Below are 17,309 nucleotides of genomic sequence, written 5' to 3' on the forward strand. Positions count from 1 at the left end.
GCCTTCCCTAGAGTGAAAAGTTTTGGGGTGGTTTGGAAAGAGCACGGCTTCCCACAAGATCCCAGACCCTGTTGCTTCAGCTGCCACCTAAGACCCTCCCCTCTGCATACCTGTCTCTGGACTGAGGCTGCCACCTGATTCCTGATGAAATGTATGGAGACGGAGCAGGGGATTCTTGGAGCAGCAGGCTGTGGGGAGGGCAAAGTATGACCTAACTGGGCCTCCTTCCTTCCTCTCGTAATCACTAAGGTATCTGTTCCCCTCGCCAGGGTTTTGACTTAGCCCTCAGAGAACATATAAGTGGTGCATTCAGCTTGGGGGTTTTCATGTAGCCCCAATAGCCCAGTAATAGACCCAGGTCTCCAGATGTGGGCTGGCTGTAGCCACTGTTTTAGATGAGGGGCAAGGAAAGTAAATTTCCTGGATTACCTGTTAAGTGCCTGGCACTTTACATATATTATCTCAGTTAGTGCTCCTAACTTCATAATGGGATATGGATTCTTTTTTTTTTCCCCCCCCCGCCTTTTTTTTTTTGCCCCCTTGCCCCGGGATATGGATTCTAATCTCCACTTTACTGAAGCGCTGATAGCTGAAGGGACTTAGCCAAATTCCCATTGTTAATCAGTGGCAGATCTGAGAGTTGCCTTTTTCTGAAAATGCTGATAGGTTCCATGACTGGGACACCCCTAAGCCTCCTGTTGCTTTTCAGTGGAGGATCTCATGACCACATCCAACGGTATTCGGACATAGAGGACTTTCGACAAGCCACGGCAGCCTCTTCCGTGATGGTGGCTCGAGCGGCCATGTGGAACCCATCTATCTTTCTTAAGGAGGGTCTGCGGCCCCTGGAGGAGGTCATGCAGAAATACATCAGATATGTACGTCTCTGTACTTTTTCAAAACAAGCATTTCTCACTGTCTACCACATTCCTGCAGAGAGCACTTTGTGTGAGCCCCCAGCGCTTGCTGTTCCTCTCCTTTTCTTTTTAGCTCATGTAGTGTAACTGCACTAGCTCACTGCTGTATTGGGTCTCCCCAGCTGTGGTGCTAAGAGAGGATGCTGGGGGGCATGCCCCTACCATTTCCTGAAGCTTCCAGAGGTTTGCAGGTCATAGCAAGGACCTTCTAGATCCAGGATGCTGTTGGAGCCCCAAACACATGATATATATCTTTCTTTTTCTCACATGCTGCATATACAAAAGCACATTCACTTGGACTGTGGGTTCTGCATCACTGAAGGCATGTGTGCCTATAGGTTGGCTCAGGAGCAGCCACAGCCAGGAGGAGCCATTGAGAAATTTCTCACCTGATTTGATTCATTTGTCAAAATCACTTCTAAAATTTTTCTATTGCTGGTTCCCCAAATGCTTTAACCATAACCCTCTACTTAGGAAACAGGTGTTTTTTTTGTTTTGTTTTTTTTTTTTTGAGATAGGGTCTTGCTCTGTTGCCCAAGCATGAGCCTAGTGGCATAATCATGACTCACTGCAGTCTTGACCTCTTGGACTCAAGTGATCCTCCTGCCTCAGCCTTCCAAGTAGCTGGGACTACAGACATGTGCCCGCACACTCAGCTAATTTTTATTTTTTAATTTTTTTATAGAGATGAGGTCTTTCTATGTTGCCCAGGCTAGGACTGGCCTTTTCTAAACCACTTTCTTCTTATTGAGAGTTCGATGGTAGTGCCAATGGCATTTCCCTATAAAAGAAAATGAAGAGTTCACTTGCTCTGGAACTCTGTGGGACTATGATCAGCTGCACATGTCTACAGGGAGAGGCAGTGAGTGGTCCTGAAATTCTTCAGTGAATTGAGTCGAGCAGAGGGTACAGCCATTGCCCAGAGCAGAGTTCCATCCCTTCCTCAGTCCTAGGGTCCATTCCTGCCTGGGAGTGCCTGTGGCTGCCATGGTATGTGAGTGTTCCCATGGCTGTGCAAGCTGGGATGGTAAGATGCCCTGAGGTCCGTGTCCAGAGCTGGGCAGCCTTTGTCCTATGTCCTGTTTAATGCTGCAGCCCTCACCCTTGGTTCTGGTGTCCTGCTGGGTAAGTAGGTGACCACCAGCTCTCCAATGGTCTGGGATAGCTCCATGGCAAGGGAGGGCTTGCCCCAGCCCAGGTCAGCTGTCCAGCTTTTTGGCCAGCTGGCAAGTCTGTGGCCAAGAAGATGTGCTAAGCAGCACTGAGCTTGCTCACTGGGTGAAAGGTGATGTTATCATTCCTGCTGAGCCGTCCCTTGGCAGCTCCTCAAGAGGATGTGTTATCACAGAGAAAGGGAGCGGCTTTCAAGCATAGGCAGGGCTGCTTCTGGTCCAGCCAGGTGCCTTCTTCCCAAACAAGCTGAATCAAGGACTTTCCGCCCCCGGCCGGGGCTTCCCCACTTACTTCCCACTTTGTCCTGAGCATGCTGTGGAACCTTTCCAGGCACTGAAGTCATAGGCCCAGGTGGAGTTACTAGAGCAGCCTAAGGGGTGGGGGATGGGAGGGTGTCCTGAAGGGCTGGGTAAGGCCACCTTCACCCACTACTGCTCTCCTGCCCTGCCCCCAGCCAGCTGGCTTCCAGTGGGTGTCCCTGGCAGTCATCTTGCCTCCCTGAGCCTTCGTTTCATAGTCTGTGGAGTGATGGTGACAGTTACACCTCACACTTGTATAGATAAATGTAGTGATGAGTAACACATGTGAACTAAATGGTGTTGTGCTTTACCCATGTAGAGGGAAGTTAGAGGCTATTCAAGATGTGGAAGGGAAGGTGCCCTTTCGGGTGAGAAGGAATAGAAGAATCTCACCCCTGTCCTTTTACTGGACCTTCCATGCCAGAATTTGGTGTTTCCCCTCCCTGCCCTGGAAAATACTTAGCAGTAGGTCCTCTGTGGTGGCTGAAGTAGGAGGGGGCTTCGGCATTTTGGGACAGTCAGGCTGTCCAGGAGAGCGTGCTCCTGATCGTGGGCCTTGGCTGTGATCCTCAAGCTTTGTACCACTATCTGGAGAAGTAGATGGCCAAGGTCGGGGTGACTCTATTTTTTTTGTTGTTGTTGTTGTTTAGAGACAGGGTCTTGCTCTGTTGCCCAGGCTGGAGTGCAGTGGCATGATCATAGTTCACTGTAGCCACAAACTCGTGGGTGCAAGCAACTCTCTTGCCTTAGCCTCCCTAGTAGTTATGACAACAGGTGTGTACCAACATGCCTGGCTAATTTTGTTTTTAATTTTTGTAGAGTTGAGTCTTATGTTGCCCAGGCTGCTCTTGAACTCCTAGCCTCAAGCACTCTTCCTGCATTGTTCTCTCAGAGTGCTGGGATTACAGATGTGAGCCACTGCTCCTGGCCAGTGGTGGTTCTTCTTTTGGGGGTCCCATTGCCTTGGCTGCACACAGAACTCTGATGCCTTCTTGGAACCCCTTTCCCTGCCATTAGAGCATAGCTCAGGCCTTAGAGCCTGCCTGGGCATCAGGTGAGTCATTTCTTCTCTCAGGCGGTGCAGTATGACAACCACTATACCAACACTAAGTACTGCTTGTGCCAGATGCTACGAGAACAGTTGGAGTCTCCCCAGGGAAGGTTGCTCCATGCTGCCCAGTCTTCCCGGGAAATTTGGTAAGAGGCACAATGAGATGTCCATCTGTCCTTGTGTACATTGCCCAGGTTTGACTTTAAGCCCTAAGCTGACTCCACTAGGGGACCAGGGACACAGCTTCTGGATGTGGATGTAGAGGAGTGGAGTGATGGTACAGCTTTGCCTCCCAGAAGAGGATTCTTTGAAAGCTTTGAAATGTCCCATCCCTGGATGGATCAGCAGAGTTCTGGGAACTAGGGCATTAGGAGGATAGAAGAATGCAAAGGAAGGGGCTTTTCCATAAATGGGATGGTCACAGGCCAGGCCACCAGGAACCAGTGGTCAGAAGAATTGGGCTGTAGAATGGAACCTCTGGCTTAAGCTTGCAGTCACACCCGTAACTCTACAGTTTGAGAGGCCACCCTTTGGTCCTCTAGATCAGGTGCAGCTCTAGCTCAGATGGTTGACACTTAAGGCCCTTTACAAGTTGGCCTAGCCACTACTCCCACAGCTCCCTGTCTACCTGTCTGCTTCCAGACCTCCACACCTGTGTTTGTAATGGGTCCTCTGACTGGAAGGCTCTCTTCCTCTCACGTGAGTGATCTGTAGCCTCCCTCTTTCATAGATGCCTTTCTCAATCACTTTTGCCATCAGGAATCCATCTTCGCTTGAGTCTTCCAGCCCTTAAGATGTTTCCTAGAAGGAAAAAACCCTTGCTAGAACCCTTCTTCCACCCTTGGCTTATGGCATTGGTTCAATCCCTACCCCACATAGCTTAATCAGTTTGACCCAGGTGCCTTGTAAGCTCAAGAGAAAAAGTATAACTCTGTAGCTCTGGGTGGTACCTCAGTGTCAGCTGAAAACCGTGTATAACTGCTCGTGGCTGGGCAGGAAGTGGGGAACCACTCAGTGGTCAGGCCTCTGTCTCTTCCTCCCATGGGCCCATGTGCTTTATCAGCATTGGTCAACTCAGTCATGGCTGGCTGGGGACACCATCTGTGTGCTTCTCCTCAGGAGAGAGACTGCAGGTGGTGGGGGTGACCTTTACAACCTTTGCTACCCAGCCCAGCTTCCCTCCAGTGTCCACACTTGGGTTCACATTCACTTTCCATCTTCTAGTCCAGGGTGATCTCAGGGCTGTGCAGGGGGCACATTCTGATGGCCAGGCCCCGGTGATGGTGTGATGTATATGTTAGAGGAGTTGCTCAGTGGTGGGGCCTTGGGTTTCTGCAGTAGCCTGGATGCTGGCTCCACTAAAGTGTTTGCTCTGATCTGCTTCTTCCTCCTTAGTGAGGCCTTTGGCCTTGGTGCCTTCTATGAGGAGACCACACAGGAGCTGGATGCCCAGCGGGCCAAGCTCTCAGCCAGGACTTCAGAGGAGACCAGGGAGCCAGCTGAAGATACCTCTGGTGTCATTAAGATGGCTGTCAAGTTTGACCGGTAGGTCTCCAGCTTAGCTTCAGCTTAGCTTCAGCTTGGGCTGGGGCCAGCACTCTTGGGTTCCACTGGGCCAGCAAACTATCTGCTATATGGGCTTAATGTCAAACTTAGGGACCACAAGTCTTCTTGATTTGGAAACTTGTTCTTAATTTGCAACATCCCATAGAAGGTGCTTACAGGGAAGATAGTTCTTGAAAGTCTATCCCAAGTTCAGTGACTGAACTCTACTTTTTCCCTAACTCACTCCCTCCCACAACTTAGGGCAGGGGGAACTTGTCTCCTGTTCCTGAAAGTCTGTGCTTCTCCAGGGCCCTGAGGAGCTGGCTGCTGCATGGAGCTCCTCAACAGCAGAAGGACCCTAGCCCTCATTTGGCTCTGCAGCCCCTACCCACACCCAGTGCCCCTCACCAGCCCTGTGGTGCCCTTTCAAGCTGCTTATGCCTCAGATTGTGACCCAGCTTCGAATGGTGCCCTCTTCTGGGATCTGAGCCTTTCTCCAGTCCCCAGGACCAGACAGGAGCCAGTCTTATCTGGCAGGGGTGTGGGGGGTTGGGGCGGAAGGGATAGCTGTTGGGCAGTCAGATGGCAGGGAGAGTTCCAGCTGGGAAGTTGGAATATGTCCCCTCCTACCGTGTCACTGTGTTACCTTGTCACAGACTGACTCTGAAACCAGATTCCATGCGTCCATGGCCTCAGCAGATGATCCTGACCCTTGGCAGGCGTAATCAGGGTGGGCGCTGAGCAAGATCCCCGAGACCATTGTCTGGTCACCTCCATTGCCCACCTCCACCCACTCCCTACTGATTTTGTCTTGACTGTCAAGCTTCCTTCTTGGATGTTGAAGATTATATTTCCAGGCTGGACCTCAGAGTATTGGGAGTTCATTCCCCCTTTTCCCCACTATTTCGCGAACATGCCAAAATTTATCTTCCCTTTAAATAAAACCCAGGTCCAAGCTGCTGGTGGGACAGGAATGGGAGCCTATGGGAGTAGGTATAGAAGCCTTAAGGCAGCAGCTTGGTATCTCAGTTCCTCTCGTTCTGCTGCTCCTATCAGGGGCTGAGTAGTGCGCTGACTGAGGGAGTGGTGATGGTGGGTGAGCCCCAACTGCTTCCCTTCCTTTCCCCAGGAGAGCATACTCAGCCCAGATCACCCCCAAGATGTGCCTGCTAGAGTGGTGCCGGAGGGAGAAGTTGCCACAGCCCATGTATGAAACGGTGAGTCCCTGGCTATGTCCTGCCCTGCAGCCAGCTACGGTGCTCCCACAGCTTATGCCCTCAACTTGCCAGGCTAGAGCCTGGCCTTGCCCTCTGTAGGCATGGAGAAACTGCTGGTGGCCAGTTCAGTTGCTGATAGCCCCCACCCTCTTATAGTGGCCTGTTGTCCAGTTCAGCCAGACATGTCTTTAGTCTAATTAGTATTTTTTTTTTTTTTTTAGAAATGGGGTCTTGCTTTGTTGCCCAGGCTGGTCTCAAACTGTTGTGTTCAAGTGATCCTCCCTCCTTAGCCTCCCAAAGTGCTGGGATTATAAGGTATGAGCCAGCCATATTAATTTTTTAAAAATTTTATTTATTTGATTTTTTTTTTTTTTTTTTGAGACAGAGTCTTACTCTGATGCCTAGGCTGAAGTGCATTAGTGTGATCTCAGCTCACTGCAATCTCTACCTCCCAATTCAAGCAATTCTCCTGCCTTAGCCTCCCAAGTAGCTGGGATTACAGGCACACACCACCATGCCTGGCTTACTTTTTGTGTTTTTAGAACAGACAGGGTTTCACCATGTTGGCCAGGCTGGTCTCGAACTCCTGACCTCAGGTGATTCACCTGCCTCAGCCTCCCAAAGTGCTAGGATTACAGGCATGAGCCACTGTGCCCGACCCAGACATGTCTTTGGATCAGGCCTCAGCCAGTGGAGCATAAAATTGGGCCCCAGATGTGGTGCCCCTGGAGTGGAAACCGTGAGATAGTCTTGCTTCACTTCCTTTGGTCTTCATGGCCGTGCCTTCCTTAGGCTGCTCTGCCTTGTCTGGAATCATCTTCTGGCCTCGAGGTTTATACCTTCTGGGGATTGTGTCTGTCCCCCTGCCATAGTGACTTTTCCAAAACAAATCTAACCTCTGTTTCCTCAAGTCAGCAGCTCCCTAGCGTGTCTGTAGAATCAAGCCAGCACCTCAGCATAGAGCCTGAGACCCTCCCATGTGCCTCTCTCCTTCCAGTTTCATGCCTGCAGCCCTTTGCCCCAGCCATGTCACCTGGTCCCTCTGCCAGTGCCTTCTCTGCTCTTAGCTTGTTCCTTCTCACCCTTTTGGCATCTGGTGACTCTTTGTTTTGGGGACCTGGCCTATCCAGCTGTCAGCAGGAGGCTCTGTAGTCATGTGCAGCTAAAGGCTCTGCTGGCCTTTGCTCAGGTCCATGACAGCTCCAGACGCTTGAGGTCGTTGTCTATTTGTACATCTGCCTTTCTGCACTGGGCACTTTTGCTTGGGAGGAGCATGTGATATAGGCAGCCTTCATTTGACTTAAGCTGGAAATACTTCCTTTTATCTGCCTTTAATTTGACCCCAGCAGGTTGGCTTCCAGGGCTCATTTCTCTGGCCATGTGTTTCCTTTAATCTTTGTACCAGGTTCAACGCCCTGTAGACCGCCTGTTCTCTTCTATTGTCACCGTTGCTGAACAAAAGTATCAGTCTACCTTGTGGTAAGTTTCCTTATCATAGGGAAGGAGGCTTGGGGTGGGGAGGAGAGTGGGCATTCTGCCCATCATTCAGCATTGTCCTAGGAGGGTTGGGCAGATGGTATATGTGGGCAGTGGCATCCCTGGATGGTGACCCCTTACTCAGTTTTGTCAGAATCTGCCAAGGGTGTGTAGAGTCAGGCCTCACAGCCCTGTACCCTGCCTACATGCCTTATTGCCCTCTGTCTCATCTGCCCAGGGACAAGTCCAAGAAACTGGCGGAGCAGGCTGCGGCCATCGTCTGTCTGCGGAGCCAGGGCCTCCCTGAGGGTCGGCTGGGTGAGGAGAACCCTTCCTTGCACAAGCGAAAGAGGGAGGCTCCTGACCAAGACTGTGGGGGCTCCAGAGCTCAGGAGCTAGCACAACCTGGGGAGCTGTGCAAGAAGCCCTTTGTGGCCTTGGGAAGTGATGAAGAGAGCCCCTTAGAAGGCTGGTGACTACTCTTCCTGCCCTAGTCACCCCTCCATGGTCTGGTGCTAAGGTGGCTGTGGATACCACAGCACGAACCAGATGCTGTTGAACAATTTGCGGTCTTGCCTGGCAGGAGTTAGATGTCCCAGCAGGGGCCATCAGCCTGGACCATGGACCAGGGGCTGCCCAAGGGTGGATCCTGGCTCCTTTGGTGGATCTGAGTGACAGAGTCAAGTTCCCTTTGAAAACAGGAGCTTTTCTGGTGGCACCTCCCCAACCTGGCATTGGTACTGTGCAATAAAGACACCCCCTACCCTCACCCACAGCTGGCTGCTTTAGCCTTGGGCATCTTCATAAATGGGCTTGTGTCCTGGCATGATTATTCTACTCCCACCCTCTGTGCAGAGCTAAAGCTTCCCAAAACCTTTCTTCTGCCCATCTCTCTGGGTCTGGTGGAGGTGGGAAATGGGGTATCACTGGACTGGAGCCAAGCCAGGAAGGCCCAAGAAGCTCATTCTACTGACCGTACACCTAAGGCACTGGGCATCAATTGTCTGTCCTGATGAGAGGTGATATGGGATCTGGAGGAAGGACCAGGGCAACTGGTGCCCCAGTAAGGGACTAGTCTAGTGGGGTGGGGAGTGTTGGTCTGATCCCCAGAGTCTCCTTCAAGCCTGACAGCTGCCTGGAGCTCAGACCTGATGAGGTGCCTGCCCTGGGCAGTGGGGCACTGGAGGCTGCTGATGACAGCAATTTGGGGCCCATATGTTTGGCAGATCACACCACACAGTCCCTCCCGTCCCCCGCCTTCCTCATCCCACTTGGGGCGGAAGGAAGTGGCAGATTCTCTTTAATTTCCTCCTGGCAGTGAGAAGCAAACAAACGGCTACCGCATCTCATGGGGCCTCCCCCGCTTACTGGGAGGGGCGTTCTGACCAAAGGTCCCTGCCCTGTCCTGCCCCCGCTTCCTCAGCTGTAAACATGCTGCTTCTCATCCCTTTTCCAGGTTCTATTGGTGTGGTGGGGAGGGGAGGATTCCCCTCTGGGTCAAGGCTGTATCTCCCACATCTCCCTGTGTCAGAGCCTCACTGTTTTGTGGCAACTTAACACAGGATCAGGCACCTGTGCCAGCCAGCAGCCCCTGCCCTGCTGGCCTCTGAGTCTAGGGTTTGGTGGGTGAGGCCTCTGTCTCAGTCCCAGCACTGACCCCATTCACCCTGCCACCCACGCTTGCCTTTCTGTGTACAGATAAGGATACCACACTACCCACTGCCTCCCAGAGCCACTGCTGTTCGACCTTGGGCAACTCACTTCAACTCCTTTCTGTCCTGAGGGCCCTCCTCTGAGAAGGGATCAGCTGTCCTCTGCCTGTGTGAAGCTGACTGGAGGACAATAGGCTGGCCCTTTGATAGGACATTGCATGGTTAATGGGGTTACTCCATGCCAGGGTGCCCTAACTGACTTCCCAGACCAGTGCTCCCAGAGAAAGGTCTCTACCCAGGAGAAAGACCGACGCTTGGTCCAGTCTCAGTCACCAAGCTTTAGGCACAATTTCTTTCTTTCTTTTGTTTTTTTTATAGAGATAGGGTCTCACTATGTTGGCCAGGTTGATCTTGAACCCTTGTCCTCAAACAGTCCTCCCGCCTCGCCCTCCCAAAGTGCTGGGATTACAGGCATGAGCTATTGCACCTGGCTTATTTCTGATTTTTCATACTAAAAACAATCTCAGTCAAAATGCCTCCTTTGGCTGGGCATGGTGGCTCACAGCTATAATCCCAGCTCTTTGGGAGGCTGAGGTGGGCAGATCACTTGAGCTCAAGAGTTCAAGACTAGCCTGCTGGGCAACATGCCAAAACTCCGTCTTTACAAAAAATATAAAAATTAGCTGGGTGTGGTGGCAGGCGCCTATAGTCCTAGCTACTCAGGAGGCTGAGGTGGGTGGATCTCTTGAGCTCAGGAGGTTGAAGCTGCAGTGAGCTGTGATGGCACCACTGCATTTCAGCCTGGGTGACAGAGTGAGACCCTGTCTCAAAAAAATATAAATAAAAAACAAAACAAAATGCCCCCTTTGCCTTTTCTTATACTCCTACTGGAACTGGTCAGACAGAAGCTACAGTGGCCCCTCCCAAGTCACTGAGTACTAAGATCTACCTTCCCTGTGGAACTGGGCTTTGATCTCAGGCCACTTCTCCCACCAGTATGGTTTCCCTGCGGAAGCCCCTCCTCTGGCAGGGTCAGGTTCATTTCTGGGCTCTGGGGTAGGAGTGGCAGGGATATAGGTATGCTATTAAGATAGAGGCTGGAATGTGGGGGCTTTGAGGGCCCTGGGAAGCACTAGGGAGAGAATCCTTCACAGAGGAGGAAGGTGGGGCAGGTCTAGTATATATTCTGTAATTGAGGATGTCTGGCAGGGATCCTGGTTGAATATGTTGGTCCTCAATCTCACTTTAGCACACCTCAGTATTGTCTTTCCTGGTCTCAAAGTGACCTGCCCAAGGATGGGACTGACTGGGGGGGAGGGACAGTCAGGCCTGAAAGCCTTGTCCATTGTTCTCACTGTGTCCACCTTAAATTAGGCCACTTAGACTCCCAAACCTCTCCCTGGGCTAGTAGCCACAACACTTATCCATTCCAGCTAGCTTGATTGAGGATTTCCCCTTAGCTCATCATGTTTGGGGAACAAATGGTTTTGATACGAGCATGAGAGGGAGGGAAGAGTAAGAGTGGAGAGGGTGGCAGGTCTCTCAAAGGCCACAGCAAAAAGACTGGGCTGTGTGCAAAGAATCTCTTCCACCTGCAGTCCTGAACCCTTGGGTCCTTCCAGGTGTTATTCTGCTTAGAACTGTTTTGTGGCTCTCTGAGACTGCTCTCTGGACCAAGTCCAAACTCCTCAGTATTTGAGAACAAAGTGCTGACCATGTCTTCTCAGCACCCTGTGCTGACTTCAGCAACTAACTTTCTGTGATTGTAGTTGGCTGGTCTTATCCTCTCCTCCCAGATTGGGAGCTGCTCAAAGGCAGTCCTGTGTCCCCTATGGCCACCTTGGCATGGGGCTAGGGGCAGACACAGAAGAATCCAAGAGCTTGGGGCAAGGGGGATGTTTGGCATGGAGAGGAAGAAGTTTTTTAAACTCTGAATTTCTTCAAAGGCTCCTGTTTTGCCTAATGTGGAACAAGGGACTGGGGTAGACTAAACCGTACCTTCCCCTGGCTCAGAGGGCACTGAAGAACTACAACAATGGGTGCTTAGGGTCAGTCCTGTGACAGCTGATGATAAAGATGGCTTTCCCTAATTCCCAGGCTTGGCTAGCATTCACACAGGGAGAGTGGTTTTATGGTGACTCACATAGCCCTTGTCCACCCTGGGGTTCTACCTACTGCACTGGTCCTGTGGGCCTCCTGGTTTCACAGGGCTCTCAGCGGGCTGGAGGTGGACCCAGATGACCTGCAGGAGCTTTGGAACTGCCTGAGGAAGAGCTTATGGGGGGACGTCCTGGTCTTGGCTGGGGCAAAGGGCTGAAAGAGTATGTATACATCGGTGTGTGTGTGTGCGCAGGCCCCTTCACAGCCTGCAGAGCTCCCAGCCATTGCTGACTTTCTTACACACATGGTGACTCTTCCTGCAGTTGGTGCCAATCCCTGTCCCAGCCCTCACCATTCCTTGGTAGCTTCTCAGTTTACCCCAGGCCAGAAACTGTCCCTACAATGTAACCTCTTCTAAGAGTTCTCTGGTGCTCAGTGGCTGGGAACACAGATGCATAGCTGAGCATTTGATGAGTGGGTGAATTTTTCAAGCCATCTACACCTTCTCTGTGGCCTCTTCTTAGTGGAGGGGCTGACTGGCCCAGGGCCTCCCTCCTGCCTGCTGTCTGGTCTGATTATGGCTGATCCCATGGTTTGGGTGAAGTCATGTCTGCAGGGACTTCAGATGAGCTGGCCAACCCTCTGGGACCTTTTACTGTATCAGGATCCTGTTACAAATAGGTGGGCCGGCAACCTGCTTAAGGCAGAGGACTACAAGTTCCACACTCAGGCCCTCAAGGTTGTAGATTTGCAGGCAGGACAGGTTATTGGGAAGGATGTTCCACTCACCTAATGCTTGTTGTTTCCTCTCCTTCACCACTATTATCTTCTCCCTCTAACTTCATTCACCCTTGCCCCAGTCAAATCCAGTAATCCACCCAGAATTCTGGCCATGTAAATCCCCTGCTCTAAGTCCTTCCACGGCTCCCTACTGCTGTCAGCATAAAGTTCAGACACTTTGCAGTGGCCTGCAGCATTCTGCCCACTCATCCAGCCCCACCTTTGGCTTCTGCTCACTGCAGGTACTTTCTGGTTTCCAAGTCTTTGGAAATCTGTTCTCTGTCTGGAATGAAACTTGCTCCCTTCTTGCCTGTCTCTCCAGTTCCTACTCACCCCTGTCAAGGCCCTGCAGCCAGTGAGCTTATGAACTGTCTCTGAGTTCTGGCACAACCCTCATTTCTTTGCACAGTAATTATAGATTTGCTGGTCCCCTCTCCCTTACCCCTGAAGGGAGACTTAATTTATTAATTCATCTCTGAATCCCCAGGAGCAGCACAGGTACTGGCACAGAACACTGGGCGGAAATGAACCAATCCAAGATGAACGTCTTGGATGCTCTGGACATTCCCTGTCTTCTAACCTAAAGTCTAGTTTGGCTCCCTCTAGGGCTCCCTGGTAGCTCAAGTGTCAGTCCAGACTTTGAGACCTCTACAAGAGGCTTCCCTTTACCCTCACTTCCCACTGGCTTTTGTGGGTGGTGTGGAAATGTGCTGTAGGCCTCGAGAGTGGCATTTCTTTTTTCTTCTTCTCTCTTTAACAACCTATTGTATCCTGAGAGGGCAGTATTTCTTGGGCGCACCTGCACCCAAGTCTCTGACAGCTCCCTGGGTTCCTCCAGCAACACGCCTCTAGGGATGCTATGCCCTGTGGGCCTTGTGCCCGGGGCACGGAGCTAGGGGAGGCGGTCACCCTGCCTCTCTTACCTCCCGGTCCACCTTGTGCCTCAGTGGAGCCTTAGGTCAATAAGCCAGGCTCCCAGTCCCCAAGGACGCCTCCACCCCAGACCCCAGGAGGAGGCATCTTGGGCCATCTTGGGAAGGCAAGCTGCTCGGGAGGGGCAGATCACGAAAACGGTTCTTTAGGCGGTGTCACTTCCTCTTCACTGCCAGCCAGCCAATTTGGGCGTCTCCATCCTTCCCTCTTTCATGGATATGCACTAGGATGCAGAGATCACAGAGCCGTGACTGGCGCGAGCTCACAACGGGCTTTCCCGCTCAATCTACTCAACTTCCAGCAAGGGACAGGCCCTGCCCACTGGGCTTCGCCGAGGCCTCAAACGCGCACGCTGTCACGGAATCAGCTGCGGGGACTCGCTAGTGGGGACAAAGGCCCAGCCGCCTAGGCGCAGGCTCCGCCCCGCAGAGGGTGGGCCTGCGGCGACCGCGAGCTCAGACTCCGGACCCATAGCGCAACCTATCTTCTTCGGTTCCGCCCCAACCTAGCTGGACTCTCGGTCTGGTCCCCACCTTCTGGAGAGTCAGACATTAAAGTTGAGGTGAGGGGGATGAGATTGTGGGCGGCGTCCAGGTAAACCAGCCGGGCCCTGATGCCTTCCCTAAAGCCAGCCATCAGGAGTAACACGAGGAGGCCCCCACATCACCGAACCCAGAACGTCAGTGCTTCGGCACCCTTTCCTCGTCATGAGCTCCGTCCAATGAGGAAAGGGGTCTTCTCCATTGGCCGGCGATGGTCCCCTATCCAAGTAGAGCAATCAATCGGCCTTATACCCCATAGTGTAGAAGGAAACGCCGTGGGAATACAGGCCGAACTACAACTCCCGAGCAGTAGCTGGGTTCTTCGGGTCTGCGTGTTCACGTGACTTCCTTCTCCCGTAGACCGAGTTACGCGATAGGCTTGTGAGGGAGCGGGGCCCGGCCCCTGTTCGCCGCGCTAGTGGCCAATAGGCAGCCGGGCCGGATGGGCGCGCGTAGGAGGCGGGGCCGGGCGCGCGGCAGGGTGCGGGAGCGCGCCCGTGGTGGCGGTGGCGGCGACTGTGGCGGGGGGGGGGGCGGGGAACGTTGGCTAAGGCGACAGTGGCGGCTTAGGCACTGGCAGCGGGCGGCTGGCGTTCCTGGTGCTGCTCGGCGCGCGGCCGACTCTTTAGTTCGGGGCGGAACGCTCGGCGGCGAGGGCCCCGCCCGGAAAGTTTGCTGCGGAGTCGCGACCTCCTGGCCCGCGCGGCCCGACATGAAGCGGCGCTGAGGAGCTGCTGCCGTTGCCGCTGCCGCTGCAGCCGCCGCCGCCGCCGCCGCAAGCCGCCGCCACCTGAGGAGGAGCCGCAGCACCTTGGGCCACGCCGATGACTACTGCAAACTGTGGCGCCCACGACGAGCTCGACTTCAAACTCGTCTTTGGCGAGGACGGGGCGTCGGCGCCGCCGCCCCCGGGCTCGCGGCCTGCAGGTGGGTGCCGGGCCAGACGGGAAAGAAGAGCAACCCCTCTTCTCGCTCGCAGGATCTCTCGCCCCCTCCCTGTTCCCTTGGATGACCGGAGACCGATAACCCCGAGTGTGTGCGCGTGCGTGTGCGTGTATGTGTGCGCGCGCCTGTGTGTGGTGAGTTAAAAACGGATTTAAATCTCTGAGGCTGCGTGTGGGTCGCTGCGACGTGGAAGTGGTGGCGGGCTTGGCTGGAAGCAAACTAGTGGGGAACTTGACTCCGGGACGCTCGGGGTTTGGAGGCCCAGGGTCCGGGCTGCTGCCCAAGTGGCGTCTGGTTGTTCCTCCTTTGCCAGTGTGTTGCAAGGAAAATGTCCCTGTAAAGTGTAAGCGCACTGGGTTTTTCATCTATTCTAGGTTGTTTCTTGAAATTTTCGTTTGAAAGATGCTTATTTTTCAACGATAGGACCCCTCTAAAAATCACGAACATAATTAAGTCTACTTTGCTAGGAGAGTAATGCTTTCGAGTTAACGTCCACTTGTGCAAGTTTATGGCCCACAATTAATTCGAAGTGTACTGTAACGGGATTTTTCTGGAAACTTAATTTCCTTACTTGAATAAAGATTTTTTAAAAATAGTGGATTGCTTTTTTCATAATTTTCCTAGAAATTCTAGAAGTTGATTTTTGTTTAAAGAAAAACTTCTTGGAAGATATTTTAAAGGAAATCTTGAATTGGGAAAGCTGGGCACCATAATGCTTGCACGTCAGACCAATCAGGAAATAGAAACAGGATGACTGGGGAGTTGGAGCTCTTTTGTGACCTGGTTTGGAGTACTGTGGTTCATTAAGTTCAGTGTCCCTATTACATATGCATGCGAACTTCAAAAAGGAAATGGATAAGAGCAATCCCTATTTTTTCTTGCCTGGTGTGAGGTAAATTCCTTAATGTTCATGTTGATGTTCAATAGACTGTTCTGGAGAGTTGCATTGTAAAACATACCTGAGTCCCGGAGTTCCCCGCTAGTTTGATTCCAGCCAAGCCCGCCACCACTTCCACGTCGCAGGAACCCACATGCCTCCTCAGCGATTTAAATCCATTTTTAACATACTTGAAAGTGAGGCATGAGGATCCTTTAGTTGGTACTTGTTTTATCGGTCCTTTTAGTCGTCACAGGCTAGTTGTCTTTTTCAGTGTAATACATAATTCATAATAGCTATGTGTTGCCTGCGTTTATTTTCAACTCCGTTAACATAGTTTGAGCGCCTATTACATTGAACTACTGTTACTGATCTTGTAGTGTTATGATGATGCAGAGGACTGAGGCTTTTCAACTAGTTTGGGAAATAGTTGGAGGAGACACATAGTCCAAGTAATAACTGTGCTACTAGGAAGTCTGTGAATGGTGATGCATTTTATAGTAGACGAAGAAACAGGAAAAGTGGCATTTGTGGAGAGTGTAGCATTGAATTGTACCTAGATTATCCGGACTTGAAAGAAAAACAGCTTGTTTGAATATTTTTATTGTAAAAAAGATAAATAGTTGAATGTCAGCAAACTTTTATTGGGCATAAATTGATTAGAACACATTGTGTACCAAATATGTGATGGGTAAGGGTGTTAACCAAACATATGAATAATAAAGGAATTGAGTATAAGTAGTAATTGTATATACAACCAAAATATTGGATAACATTTAAAAGCTATGAAAATGCTTTGTAAATGGTCTTTACTGTACACAAAAGCCATTTTGATATTAAAATAGGTCTAAAAGTAGTTAAAATCGGTATAACTTGATTTATAACTGAAATTTCCAAAGGTAAATATCAGGAGTTTCATTTGTGACAAAAAGTCCACTTTAAAATATTCAAGCTGGTAATTTTTTTTACAAGTTTTTTTCCAATATTAAGGCAAAATACATATGAAACAAACCGTCTTAAAGTGAACAATTTAGTGCATTCGGTGTTGTACAGCTACTGCTTTGGTCTAGTTCTAAAACATTTTCATCCGAAGGAAAACTCAGCACCCATTAAACAGTTGCTCCCCATTTTCTCTTGCCTCCGCACAACCCCTTGCAGCTACCAGTCTGGGATCTGTCTCTGTGGTACCTATTCTGGATATTTTATATAAATAGGATAATATAATATGTGAACGTTTGTGTCTGACGACCTCATTCCTTTCTGTGGCTGAGTAATATTCCATCGTGTGTGTGTATAAAGGAACACAATTTGTTTACCACTTGATGGACCTTTGGGCTTTTTCCGCCTTTTGGCTATTGTGAATAGTGCTGCTATGAACACGTAGCAATTAATTTTGAAATTCTATTGAGGAGGATGTGATATATTCACAGCTAAGTTTTCAAAATTAATTGTTCACAAAATTAGTTTTCATTTTACTAAGCATTATTATGATTATGTAGTTTGAAGGAACAAAGTAGAATCACCGAAATGATTTTAGGATAATATATGCAGTAAAGTGGAAAATAAGAATAGAATCGTTGGTAGAATTCAGATCATTGCTGGGTTGTATCAGTGTGTTTGCCGAACTCTTTTTGGATTCTCTTCCTCACTGGAATGGAAGTTCCTTGAGCGCAGGGGTGGCGTCTGTAATCCTTTTCAGTTGTATTATCAGTGCCTAGTACAGTGCCTTTACACGGTAGGCACTATATACGTATATGTACATATATACACATATATGTATATATACTTTTTTTTTTTTTTTT

The 17,309-nt window shown here is 50.8% G+C and overlaps 2 protein-coding genes across 11 annotated transcripts in view; both read left to right on the top strand.

Moving 5' to 3' along the window:
• DUS2 (dihydrouridine synthase 2) overlaps nt 1–8,489 on the top strand; it is a 63,089-nt gene extending 54,600 nt beyond the window's left edge. For 6 of the 7 annotated variants that reach the window (XM_017539455.2, XM_017539454.2, XM_037742315.1 and 3 more), the window contains 6 exons: nt 710–878; nt 3,465–3,586; nt 4,836–4,985; nt 6,115–6,202; nt 7,608–7,681; nt 7,917–8,486. In XM_017539455.2, coding sequence (XP_017394944.1) covers nt 710–878; nt 3,465–3,586; nt 4,836–4,985; nt 6,115–6,202; nt 7,608–7,681; nt 7,917–8,154 — 841 coding nt within the window. In that variant the 3' untranslated portion in view covers nt 8,155–8,486. Of the gene's footprint in view, nt 1–709; nt 879–3,464; nt 3,587–4,835; nt 4,986–6,114; nt 6,203–7,607; nt 7,682–7,916 lie in introns of all 7 variants that reach the window. The other variant, XM_017539456.2, reaches the window with a different exon arrangement.
• Nucleotides 8,490–14,130: 5,641 nt separating this feature from the next.
• NFATC3 (nuclear factor of activated T cells 3) overlaps nt 14,131–17,309 on the top strand; it is a 163,282-nt gene continuing 160,103 nt past the window's right edge. For all 4 annotated transcript variants that reach the window (XM_017539464.2, XM_017539462.2, XM_017539465.2 and 1 more), the window contains exon 1: nt 14,131–14,612. In XM_017539464.2, the coding sequence (XP_017394953.1) occupies nt 14,510–14,612 (103 nt within the window). In that variant the 5' untranslated portion in view covers nt 14,131–14,509. The remainder of the gene's footprint in view (nt 14,613–17,309) is intronic.

The sequence above is a fragment of the Cebus imitator genome, unplaced genomic scaffold (assembly GCF_001604975.1).
Source record: "Cebus imitator isolate Cc_AM_T3 unplaced genomic scaffold, Cebus_imitator-1.0 Scaffold118, whole genome shotgun sequence".
NCBI classification, from domain to species: domain Eukaryota; kingdom Metazoa; phylum Chordata; class Mammalia; order Primates; family Cebidae; genus Cebus; species Cebus imitator.